We start from the raw sequence: 12,720 nt of genomic DNA on the forward strand, positions 1-12,720 counted from the left end.
GATGCAAAGCCTGTACATCATAGTATTCATTATTTAAACATAACAACTTCAATGTATTAAGATGGCGGTGGTATAGTGGATAGGGTGTTGCCAAGCAACCAGGAGGATGGGTGTTGGATCCTCACTGAGTAAGAATTCAAGATCTGTTTTAAAACACCAGGAACTGGTTTTACCCAGTAATTATACTGGAAGGTGTCTCCATATAACCAAGACTTTCGGTGCAATGTAGTTTAAATAAATATGTTTAAACTAAGCCTTCATTCATTTTTGAAAATGAAAATTGATGGAAGCATTGTTCAACTGCCTGCTTGAAAGTGATTGTAAAAGATGCAGGCACAGTTATTGTAGTTGATTGTCATCTAAAAACATCACAGCAATTCATGTTTAAATTAGTATTTACTTTTAATATAGTTGACCAAATGAACACTATTATTTGAAATTTATACTAAATTTCTATATTTATTTTCGAACCTTGAACAGATTCAGTCAAGTTGATAATAAATGACAAATGCGTACAGTACAGCATTAGAACTTTTAACTTTTCAGTGAAATATACCTTTATTTTTTCAATAGAATTTGATGCCCTTGTAAAAATACATCAATTTCTATTTGATGGCCTTGGGTTTTAAGGAATGTGATAGTTTTTAAAAATAAGCATCGTTTTTCCAAATAATTTATTTTTTATTAATATTTTATAGGCATATGTCAAGGACAGACAACGTTGTATGCGCAAATACGGATGTCTGGCATCACTGGAAAGGTTACATTCCAACAACCACAGCCTGGTCAAAATGTCATCATAGACTTTGACATTCCCAGTCTGCAATCTGGCAGCTATATGTTTGAGCTGCGAGAGTTTCGGGTGAACTACGACAGCCCCAACCCGTGTGAGGGTATTGGCGATGTGTGAGTTATTATTTATAGGATTTAAGGTGAAACCGCTGTATCAAATAAAGAAAAGTTCAGCTGATATAACAGTTATACACTCAATTTTGGCTATTGAAGTTTGTATAAGTAAGAACTGTTTGGAACAAATTTTAAAATGTTATTGGTATAAAAAACAATGTGTTAAAAGATACAAGTTCAGCATGTTCAGGAATTGTTTTAGTTTGCATTTTTCCGATTTTTAAAACCCTATGTAATTAAAGTTGGGTGTTAATGTAATGACCTTTGTCCATCTTTCAATTATATTTTTAATGTCTGCTCCATATCTCTTACCCATTTGAAGGATTTTTTTGACATTTTGGTCAAATGAGATGATGTGTAGAAGGCATGAGTTTGTCACCCCAGTTCAAGGTCAAAGTTAATTTCTTTAGCCTCCTTCTTCATGTCTGTTATCCATATCTGCTCAATGGGCCTATCCCTTATACCTTTTATATGTTTCAACAACAACTCAAGGTCAAGGTCACCCTTGAAGGTTGAATGATCCTAGGAGTCTGAATTTTCATGTGCTTTGATATATGTCCTTAGCTGAATATAATTACTGGTAGACTTGCATCAATAGCATATGGCAGCACTGTGCAGAATGCATGAGGCAGTCGCCCCCTAAAGTTCAAGGTCACATTTGGACTGTCTTGTCATTAAAATATTTTAACTGTTTTAAACAAGCAAAGTGGGATGCTTGGAAGAATCCAGTACTGTCAATCTTGCTTACGATACTTCACCTTCCCGAATGGCCACAGAACTTGTTTAGCAATTGGCCATTTAAAGATTTAGACGGCTATTTTCCCTAACCTCTATACAAACAAAGACATCTGCCAGCTATTAGTTTAATATTTGATAAAAAGAAAAATACCCTTTCCTTATTTACATCACATCTTCAAACAGCACCATAAAATATCAACTTGAAATAATATATTTGGTAATCTAGTTTGTAGAGATTGTGCTTGCAAAAAATCGATCCCTATGATTGATCAATCAATACATGTTTATGCCTGTACCTCTCTCTATTATGTATAACTTATTTTAACAAGATATCTGACAATGAATTGTTAACATATAGTTCTTAGTATAGACAAGGGCTGTTTGTAAAACATGCATGCCCCCCATATTGGCTCTCCGTTGTAGTGACAGCCATTGTGTGAATATGTTTTTTGTCACTGTGACCTTGACCTTTGACCTAGTGATCTGAAAATCAATAGGGGTCATCTGCCAGTCATGATCAATATAATGTGAGGTGTGGTAATTTATAAGATGTTTAAAAAAAAAAATTGTGGGGTGGGGGGGGGGTAGGGGGGGGGTGGGGGGGGTAGTATGGGGGTGAGAGGGGGGTATAATGTGGGGTGTGGTAATTTATAAGATGTTTAAAAAAATAATAATTTTTTTTTTGGGGGGGGGGTGTTGGGGGGGGGGGGGTAGGGGGGTGGGGGTGGGGGTAGGGGGGTGAGAGGGGGGTATAATGTGGGGTGTGGTAATTTATAAGATGTTTAAAAAAATATTTTGGGGGGGGGGTGGGGGGGGTAGGGGGGTTGGTAGGGGAGTGAGAGGGGGGGTATAATGTGGGGTGGGGTAATTTATAAGATATTTAAACAAAAAAAATTGGGGGGATGGGGGTAGGGGGGATGGGGGTGGGGGTGGGGTGAGAGGGGGTAATAATGTGGGGTGGGGAAATTTATTAGATGTTTAAAAAAATAATTTTTTTTTTTGGGGGGGGTAGGGGGGGTGGGGGTTGAGAGGGTATAATGTGGGGTGTGGTAATTGATAAGATGTTAAAAAAAAAATTTGGGGGTGGGGGGGGTTGTGGGGGGGTAGGGGGGTGAGAGGGGGTAATAATGTGGGGTGGGGTAATTTATTAGATGTTTAAAAAAAATTGGGGGAGGGTGGGGGGTGGGGGGGTAGGGGGGAGTGAGAGGGGGGTATAATGTGGGGTGTGGTAATTTATTAGATGTTAAAAAAAACAATGGGGGGTGGGGGGGTAGGGGGTAGGGGGGAGTTAGAGGGGGGTATAATGTGGGGTGGGGTTATTTATTAGATGTTTAAAAAAATGGGGGTGGGTGGGGGTGTAGGGGGGGTAGGGGGGGGTAGTGGGGTGGGGGGTAGGGGGGTGGGTGGTGAGAGGGGGGTGGGGGTGAGAAGGGGGTTTAATGTGGGGTGGGGTAATTTATTACATGATGTTTAAAAAAAATGGGGGGGGGTGATATCCTCTATTCATTAAACATGAAATTTAAACTTATTGCATTTGTTTCCCCTGTATATAAGAAAGATATAATAGTGTATTACCTCCCCTGTCCTGCTTATACTTATATTAATCAACAAAATTAAACATTAACACAATATTTAATATACAAAATATACAAAAAATCTCATATTCTGATAATATTTTTACTGATCCACTGTATTTTACTCAAAGGATGATGTTTCATTGGACTGATAATTATAGATTTAGGATTACAGACCAGTTGCTTCAGTAATATTGTTCAGAGTTTGCCCTGTTGGCCGCGTATGCATTCTTGAGTTATCATTCAAAAACCATTTTACTATTTCGGGTCACTGTGACCTTGACCTTTGACCTAGTGACCTCAAAATCAATAGGGATCATCTGCGAGTCATGATCAATGTACCTATGAACTTTCATGATCCTAGGCCCAAGCGTTCTTGAGTTATCGTCTGACAACCACCTGGTGGACGGACCGACAGACCGACAGACCGACCGACAGACCGACCGACATGAGCAAAGCAATATACCCCCTCTTCTTCGAAGGGGGGCATAATAAATTAATTCTCATCATGAATTACAGAAGATGAACTAGTATACTTAGCATTAGAAAAATATTGATCATGAATTACAGAAGATGAACTAGTATACTTAGCATTAGAAAATTGTTGATCATGAATTACAGAAGATGAACTAGTATACTTAACATTACATAAATGCACATCATGAATTACAGAAGAGTAACTAATATACTTTAATGTCACAGGGCTAGAAAATTATAAGACAAGTCTGGGACTCAAACCTGGGAATCCTTGTTATAAGGGAGCCACACAATCTCTACCCCAATGTGACCAACTTTATACTGTGACTATTATAATATCCGTCCTGTCACAATCATTTTCAAAATGATTGGATCATTCTCAGTTGTGACATAAATCTTATCTGCGTTTATTGCATGGATAAGTAAGGTTGTTGTTTTTTTGCTTTTTAGCAATGGAGAAGCAGCGTTTTCTTTCAGGCAAAGGTCATCTGTCTGTTGAAAACATAGACCTGTCTGGACCCAAGTCCATTGAAGGTAATGTTCTAACAGAATAGATTTTTTTATTCAAATCGTGTCCATATCAATATGCCATTTCCAAATGTATAGATTTAATTATTTTACAGGTAAATAATGAATATGTTTCTTATAATATTTGTGTATGGTGTTCATTAAAACTTTGTAGCTCAAACCTCAATTTAAAATGATTGAAGCCACAAAAATCTCAAAATTAACGAATATTTTGCAAAATATTTCATAAAATATAGTTTACCCATAAAAAAAACAGTGTTTCTTTTGGCAATAGCCAAAATTTCAACGTAGATGTGGTATGGTAACATAGATTTAACGAGTTAAAAACTGCTTGTTTTAATTTTTTGTGCGACAATATATTCCATGTGAATTTTCCATGACAATATCCAAACATTTAGGAGGGAAGGCGAGACTGGCTTCAGGCAGCATCAGATGAACGACATATTCATGAAAACTATGTCATGCTTCCGACACTGCTGGAAGCCAATTTTTGCTTGTAAATTTTCAGATATCGTGTCTGGAAATTCACATGGAATATATTGTAACAAAAAAATAAAAACGAGCATTTTGTATCTTGTTAAATCTATAGTACCAGACCACATCAAGCATTAACATTTTGGCTATTGCGATAATGAACACTGATTTTAATGTGTTAACTTAATTTTTTCGAAATAATGAACGAAACATTCTTTGATTATGAGTGTTTATGGGCTTTAAATAATTTTACTTAGAAGTTTTGTTTTACATACAAATCTCAGATAACTTATTATTTTCAAACCAGTTTTCATAATAATCACCTCATATTGTGTAAAAGTAAGACAACATTTAGACTGCAGGGCTTTTATTGAGCTGATTTTATATCAGTTATTTGGTCATATTCCCAATGAGAAAAGATTTATTTTGTTTCCAAACCGCTGTCCCATAATACCCATAGGATTGTTTGAATTTAACATGTTTAAAAATAGAGCTATTAATTTGTTTTAATTTTAATATTCTTTTCACTGATATGTTTATGGTAAGGAATTTCTGTTGTATTTAAATTGTATTCTAATTTTTCAAAAAGCTTAAATTCAGAAATATTTTGTTTTCCCATGAAAATGTCTCATGTAATAGTACATTGACGCTAAAATTCCCAATGCCATGGGTATATCTCATATTCCCAAAATGGTGAGAAAAAGCGCTGGGCTGTTATTAGTTTTTGTATATATTTAATTAATGATTATAAAGTTGAAACACATTGGTAGCATCACATGTTTTGGATATAATTTTGGTTTTGTAATACCTTTATAGGAAATGTTAAATTGCCATAATGTCTCAATGCTGACAAAACTGGAAAATCTGTTAATAGTATTACATCTTTCATAGACTCAACAACTTATAGTAACACATTTGTTTGTAATTCAGAATGAAGGAAAATTGAATGGACAGGCAAAGCTGTATTATTCATTGTATTTTTTTAATTTGTTGTATCATTATTTACAAAACCTTGCTTCAGTTGTATTTAAGAAAAAGAATTAAGTTTGACCAACATATCAAGTACCACCATTTAAATCATAAATTTTCCACCTTTTTTAAGGCAGAACGTGTATTTTTACTTCAGGTCGATCGATAGTGATCAGAAACGATACAACTCTCAAAGTATGCTCCACAGTCGAAGCAGACGTTGAATATGTTACAGCATTCGCCAACTTCCCAGCAACCATAGGGGGCAGTGTTGTATTCAGACAGCAGCTTGACAAACCAGACGCTGACACTTTCATGTATTTGAATCTGTACTGGGTCAGCTTAAACAGAGAAACAGAACCACTCGACTGGCAGATTAATAACGGTATTGTTAGCATGGATGTTGAAGCAACAACGACATTAGAGAACAGGTGTAGCACGACCATTGGAAATCTGTACAACCCTACACTTGCTAATGAGGTTGGTTGCTCTGTAGATAACCAATCACCTTGCAGCATAGGAAATCTGACAGGCAAACATGGGAATGTCACTATCATTCGAATGTCCCCATTTAAAGCGTTCTACACTGACCAAAATCTTCCTCTGAAAGGTAAAAATTCTATCATTGGAAAGACCATTGCTTTTCGGAAAGGCAATAAGTATGTTGGGTGCGCAAATATCATCCAGTACCCCAGTAAACATGGAGAGGCTATGTTTAGTGACGATGGTGTCTCAGGCAGTGTGATTATGTCTCAGCAGTCACCATTGGATGTGGCAGTTATTAAACTGAACCTGACAAATCTGGGCAACAAAGCAGGGGGATACCATGTTCATGTTTGGCCAGTTCCCGTTAAAACCTCCGCTGGTGGCCACTGCAGTGATTCAGACGTCAGCGGCCATTTTAATCCCTTCAATGTTAATGTGAATAATAACTATCCCGCTTTAAACTCGACAACTCCTGATCGTTATGAGGTAGGTGACTTTAGCGGGAAGTTTGGCTCTTTGGCAAACATGAATACGGTTGTGAAGAATTTCTTTGACCCTACACTGCAGCTATTTGGGAAAAATTCCATTCTTGGTCGCAGTTTGGTCATTCACTACGCATCAGATGGATCTCGTTGGATATGTTCAACAATAAGGCACAAGGAAAATGTTCAAATGACAACGGCGTATGCAAAATTCACCTATCCTGTTATAGGCATGCTTGTACTACGCCAGCCCAAGGACCAGTGGTATGCTGATACTCAGATCTACGTGGAATTGGACTACGGAACTGATTCAAGTACAACAACCGTGAACCATAACTGGCATGTCCATCAGTATCTGGCAGGCCCTGATTTTATGGCCCAAGAATCTCGTTGCAGTTCAGCAGGCGCCCATTTTAATCCGTATGGTGTGGATATGAGTTCTAATTACAGTATTGAGTGCAACTCTGAAAAACCATTTCGCTGTGAGCTGGGGGACCTGTCGGGAAAGCACGGTAATGTTAATATTCGAAAATCTAGTGGTGGCAAGCAGAAATATTTTTTTACAGACATACAGCTTCCTCTAACGGGACCATTGTCAATTATAGGAAAGTCTTTAACTATACATACCGAAAATAATGGTAGTCCAAGATTGTCATGTGCCAACATCATTGAAAGAAAAAACAAAGTTGTTGAAGTTTCTAAGTGGCAAGCATCAAAAGGCCAGGGCACACCAACGGGAAAAGTAATTATTTCCCAGGATGCAATTGCCTGCCTTTCAGGAATTTCCACGGTAACAGTACAGCTGTCAGGTCTCATATCAGGCCTCGACAACTTCCATATTCATGAGTTTCCAACTGCAACGGTTGTTGCGGACAAAGTATGCCAAGCAGATGACGTGGGCGGCCACATGAATCCTTTCAAAGCCAACTTTCCGTATGCAGGTCAGTGAATATTTTACCAAAATGTACAGCTTCTATCTGGCCCAAAAATCTAAACAAAATCACCTTCCAAAAGCCAAACTTTTCCAATAAACCCAATAATAGGTATATTTATAATATTGTTCAACATTACAATTCTGTAGCACTATATAATATAAAATAAAAATACAATTAAACTTGCACTTGTAAAGAATTTGAAGACTGTTATTTATAATCATATAAATAATTTTTCATTTTCCCAATTTCATGGTTTATTGCGCTATTTCTTCCAATCCAAAAGGAGCAGGCCGTAAAATATAAAGCAAAAAAATAATAATATTCTCTGCAGGTGCTACACCCGGCACTCATGACATGTACGAAGTTGGAGACCTGAGTGGGAAATATAGCCCAATAACTACGACCACATACTCCGCAAGTGTTAACGATAAAACTGTTGAGCTTGATGGGCCATACTCAGTGGCTGGGCGTTCTGTTGTCATTCACAAGGGTGCCCAGAGATGGGCCTGTGGAAACCTGGTGGAAGTCTCTGATAGAGGCATCATGGTAGCTGCCCGAGCAGACTTCACTGGTGATGTGATGGGATATGTTTACATGGTAAGTATAGTCTGTTACCTTATTTATATTTTAAAGATTTAGATGTTATCTTGTTAAGTTAACTGATTAAGACATTGCTTTGTTCTTGATTTGCTTTTTATGTTGACTTTTTTTTACTGATTTTGATATTATTAATCTTTGTTTCCAAATTAAGTTGATAAATCATAATATTAACTTGTTGTTTTAAATATTACATTAAAAATTTGCTTTATCACATTTATAAAGTATAATACTGGTATAAATTGTATTTTTGTAATCAAGGATTAAATTAACCCTTGATCAATTTTGATTGCAGTTATATATAGTTACTAACCCATTTATGCCTAGCGTCTAGAAAAAAAGCCTTGGCGAACAGCGTAGACCCAGATGAGACACCGCAGGATGCGGTGTCTCACTAGGGTCTGCACTGTTTGCTTAAAGGAATTTCTGTAAGAAATATCCTTAATATAGAGATGAATATACTAGACATCCCTAATTTTGGAAATTAATTGATCCAATTTAGAAGGATAAGAGAGTCCACTAGTCATAAATGGGTTAACAAGCATATTTTTCCATCTCCTGTCAACAATTGTCAATAAGCAACAAGTACAGAAATCTGGTTCAGAGATATTATAATAATCTCTTATCAAAATAATCATTTTAGGACCTTATTTTATACCACAAAGCCATTTGCGACTCCATGGCTGTATTTGTATGTCCTACGGTAATTGAAGCTGACAAGGAATGTCAGTCAGATTTGCAGGGTCATTTGAAGAGTTAATTTATATTATAAGCGAATGTTATACTGAATAGCTGGGTGGTCTTATCATCTCCGTTTACTGGTGTCCTCATGAAAAGGGTGGTGGCAAAGTAAAGATGGTTTTAAAGCTGGGGGTTTGTGTTCGTTGTTTATGAATTTAAGTGTTTGCTGATTTAGACATTTGCTCATTTATACTGATTAAGGTGTTACATTGTTTCCTAGGTCTTAGTCTATGAATTAATTGCTTGAAACTGTATAAGCTTCATTTTCAATAAAAATTTCAATACAACAGAGATGAAATGAAATTCCCGCTGCTTGAAACAGTATAAGTAAGTATTTAATAGAGTAATACCACTTCACAAACAGATACAAAAGTCCTGCTGTTTGCACATTCTTTGTTTCCAAATACAGGAACAATACCACTACCCTAATGGAGACAAAAGTCCCACATTGATTGTGGTGGAACTGAGTTACCTGAATTCCACGGATCACATCACAAACAAAGATGTGACGGCAGATCACAACTGGCATGTTCACGAAAGTCGGGTTGCCCCTGGCGACAAGACCTGCATGAGCTGCGGACCACACTACAACCCATATAAGGTGGACTTGGTAAGTTTTCCCTTTACCACTCAGATACACTCTTTGATGCATTTGTTGTACCTTAAAATTTCTAATTAACCCATTATGCCCAGTGGACTCTCCCATTCTTCTTAATTGGATCAATTTATTTCCAAAATTAGGGGTGTCAAGTATATTTATTTCTATATTTAGAATATTTCATAAAGAAATTCATTTAAGCAAACAGCGTAGACCCAGATGAGACGCCGCATCATGCGGCGTCTCATCTGGGTTTACGCTGTTTGCAATGTCCTTTTTTCAGGACCCTAGGCATGAATGGGTTAAATTTAATCTAGTTCTTACTAGATTCAAGTTTGAAAGACTTTTTTCCAACCCTTAGATACTGATGAGCAGCAAACAGCATGAGACCTGAACAGACTGAGAGTTGAAGGCTGTTCTGGTTTTATTCTGGTTGCATCTGAGTGGGAGAGGGTTGTGCAAATATAAACACAGTGAAGCTTCAATAAGGCATGGCATGGAGATCAAGCCTGCAGATCATTGCAGGGCTTTTTTCCCTTCTTTAGCAAGGGCCTTATATCAGGGGACCCAAGAGGAAGGCCTCTTCCACCAAAAGAATTTCTTTAAAATGATGCAATTTTCCCAAAATTTCAATCTTACTTTGTGAAATTGATTCCCCTTTTCCAGTTTTGTTGGGTTTTTTTCCCCCAAAAATAGAAGGCTGGACCCTGTATGTTAGCTCTTTAAAAACTTTAAAAAAAATTGTGTTACTCATTATTTTCAGAATTTAATTAACTCAACTAAGGTATGCATATATTTTGTAAAACAAAAAGCATGAATTGAAAACATTTGATGGTTATGGATTATTATATTAAACTTAAATTGTAAACATATTTCATATTTATTATTGGGTACGCACAGAACAATATTTAATGTTTAACATGTGTGAGATAATGCCCTAATCACAGGTGTTCAAAGAAGATGATATTTTCAAAGTAGCTAGCTGAGCTGAAAACAAATTAAAAAAATATGAATATTTATTGTGTGCTTTCCCAGTTGTTATTTTGCCAATTTTACTCCACTGATTTGACCTATGAAGAACTTGAAAAAGTTAAATAAATGCCCAATCTCACTCACTACTTCTCTTTGTTGTGTATTTCAATCACATATTACCGGTATTTTGAATTGAACTAAAAAAAAGTTAACCAAAACTGTTGATTTATTGCCATGTATTATCTGATGATTTAAAGATGGAGAGGAGTACACAAAACAGTGCAGTAAATCAGTACAATGTAATTGCCATCTTCACTGAATAGCTTTTTCGAAGGACTTAAAATAGGCAATACAATTTCAAATAGCCCAAATTCTCAGGACATTTCCTAAATGTGGGAATTAAATAAGTTCAAATAGTATAGATCATTTTCCCCTAGAGTCATTTTGAAAGAAAATCATATGATTATCATACATTTTGAACAAAAAATCTGGACAATACTGTATTGTTAAATGGTTCTTACAAGTTAGAACTTATGAATATTTGGTCCACTTTTCTGGCTGATACATCAAAATTCAAGTTTGAAAAGGATTTTATTTGCAATGGGCTTTTATTTGGCCACTGGGCTTTCCAAGATTCAATTCTTTCAAAGGCAGGTGATTCTATGGAGTCCTGTGTTGATTTTCAGAACAATGGGTATACCCAGTGCAGCATGGACAACCCTCTACGCTGCGAAGTCGGCGATCAGTCAGGGAAAATGGGAAAATACGATATCGGCAGAGGAAAGAGAGCGTTTACAGACGTAAATCTTGATTTGGAGGGACAATTTTCAGGTGACTTTTGTGTGTAAAATCTCACCAGTGTGATATCATTTTAGATAAAAGCGGAGTGCGGTGACATAGTCAGTGAAGAGTCTTGTTCGCATTTTTTTTTAAAAATATGAGCTATTTTTGATTATCCTGTGTCCAGAGTAGTGTGCCATCAATTTTTAGCACGTTTCTCACTTTAGGCCACAATTTTTATACAATCTTGATTAAACTTACTCAGTATGTTTATCTTGAAAATTCTTTGGCCGAGTTAGAAACTAGGTTACTTTGTCTGATCAAAGAAAAAGCATGTAAACACTATTAAAAAACTCATAAATGCCTCAATATTGATTAAATTTTGCCAGAATCTTGATCTTAGCTAGGTCATGTGAGAAAATAGGTCACTTGTGTCCAAAAACTAGGTCAACAGGTTATGTTTCTAAATTTGTTTTCCTTAAAATTAGGTGAATGCTTTGGGCCATCATGGCCCTCTTGTTAAAAATATAATAAAATTAATTTACTAACAAAATTTAAATATTTGGAATAGTTTTAAATAATTATTATAACAAGAGAAAAAAATCAAGTAAAACAAATGTGCCTATCCTGCTTATTGAACCTGGGACATCATTTTGAAATCTCTAAAATAGTTTAAACCATATGTTTGGTAAAACAATCTTTTGCAAATTGTTCTGTCAAATTATTTTTTAGATATTGGAGTCGTGTTCTGAGAAAACTGGGCATAATGCATGTGCGTAAAGTGTCGTCCCAGATTAGCCTGTGCAGTCCGCACAGTCTAATCAGGGACGACACTTTCCGCCTTTATGACATTTTCCGTTTAAATTAAGTCCCTTCATACCGAAAATCTTGTTAAGCTGGAAAGTGTTGTCCCTGATTAGCCTGTGCGGACTGCACACTAATCTGGGACGACACTTGACGCACATGCATTACGCTCAGTTTTCTCATAACGCGCCTCAAATTATCAGGTCAGATTGTGTTGTTCTGTCAAAATATTTTATACATATTGTTACAATCACTTTATTATTTTTACAAGTTGGATTTATGATTATCAATAAATGAACATATTATTAATTTTGTTCTTGCATAGTTAAGGGTGGTATTTTGTTTGTTTGAATATAATGCATACAGTCCTTTTTCAATCTTTGACAATTTGAACAAGTCCTGTTAACTTCTGCTCTAACATATCATTTTTGGGGGTAATATACAAATGAGCATTTACATGTAAATTAAGTCTGGTAATTGTATTATATGTAAGTTCTGGCTCAGTAATCATAATTTATTACAGCAATTTATATTATCATATGGATATCAAAATGCAAAATTGTCCTTTTAATTAGCAAAAAAACTTATTTATACAGGCATACATTACTTGAAGTGTTGATTTATATTGCTTAACATGGAAATGGTTTGCTGATGTTTAA

General features: G+C 36.1%; 1 protein-coding gene across 1 annotated transcript in view; it reads left to right on the plus strand.

The window, feature by feature from the left end:
* The window catches only part of LOC127843264 (uncharacterized), a 38,478-nt gene that overhangs the window by 19,551 nt on the left and 6,207 nt on the right, over positions 1-12,720 (plus strand). Inside the window, exons 2-7 of the mRNA XM_052373141.1 lie at positions 699-906; positions 4,146-4,229; positions 5,824-7,575; positions 7,901-8,166; positions 9,317-9,517; positions 11,164-11,308. Of these exons, the coding sequence (XP_052229101.1) occupies positions 903-906; positions 4,146-4,229; positions 5,824-7,575; positions 7,901-8,166; positions 9,317-9,517; positions 11,164-11,308 (2,452 nt within the window). The 5' untranslated portion in view covers positions 699-902. The remainder of the gene's footprint in view (positions 1-698; positions 907-4,145; positions 4,230-5,823; positions 7,576-7,900; positions 8,167-9,316; positions 9,518-11,163; positions 11,309-12,720) is intronic.

Source organism: Dreissena polymorpha, chromosome 8, assembly GCF_020536995.1.
Source record: "Dreissena polymorpha isolate Duluth1 chromosome 8, UMN_Dpol_1.0, whole genome shotgun sequence".
NCBI lineage: Eukaryota > Metazoa > Mollusca > Bivalvia > Myida > Dreissenidae > Dreissena > Dreissena polymorpha.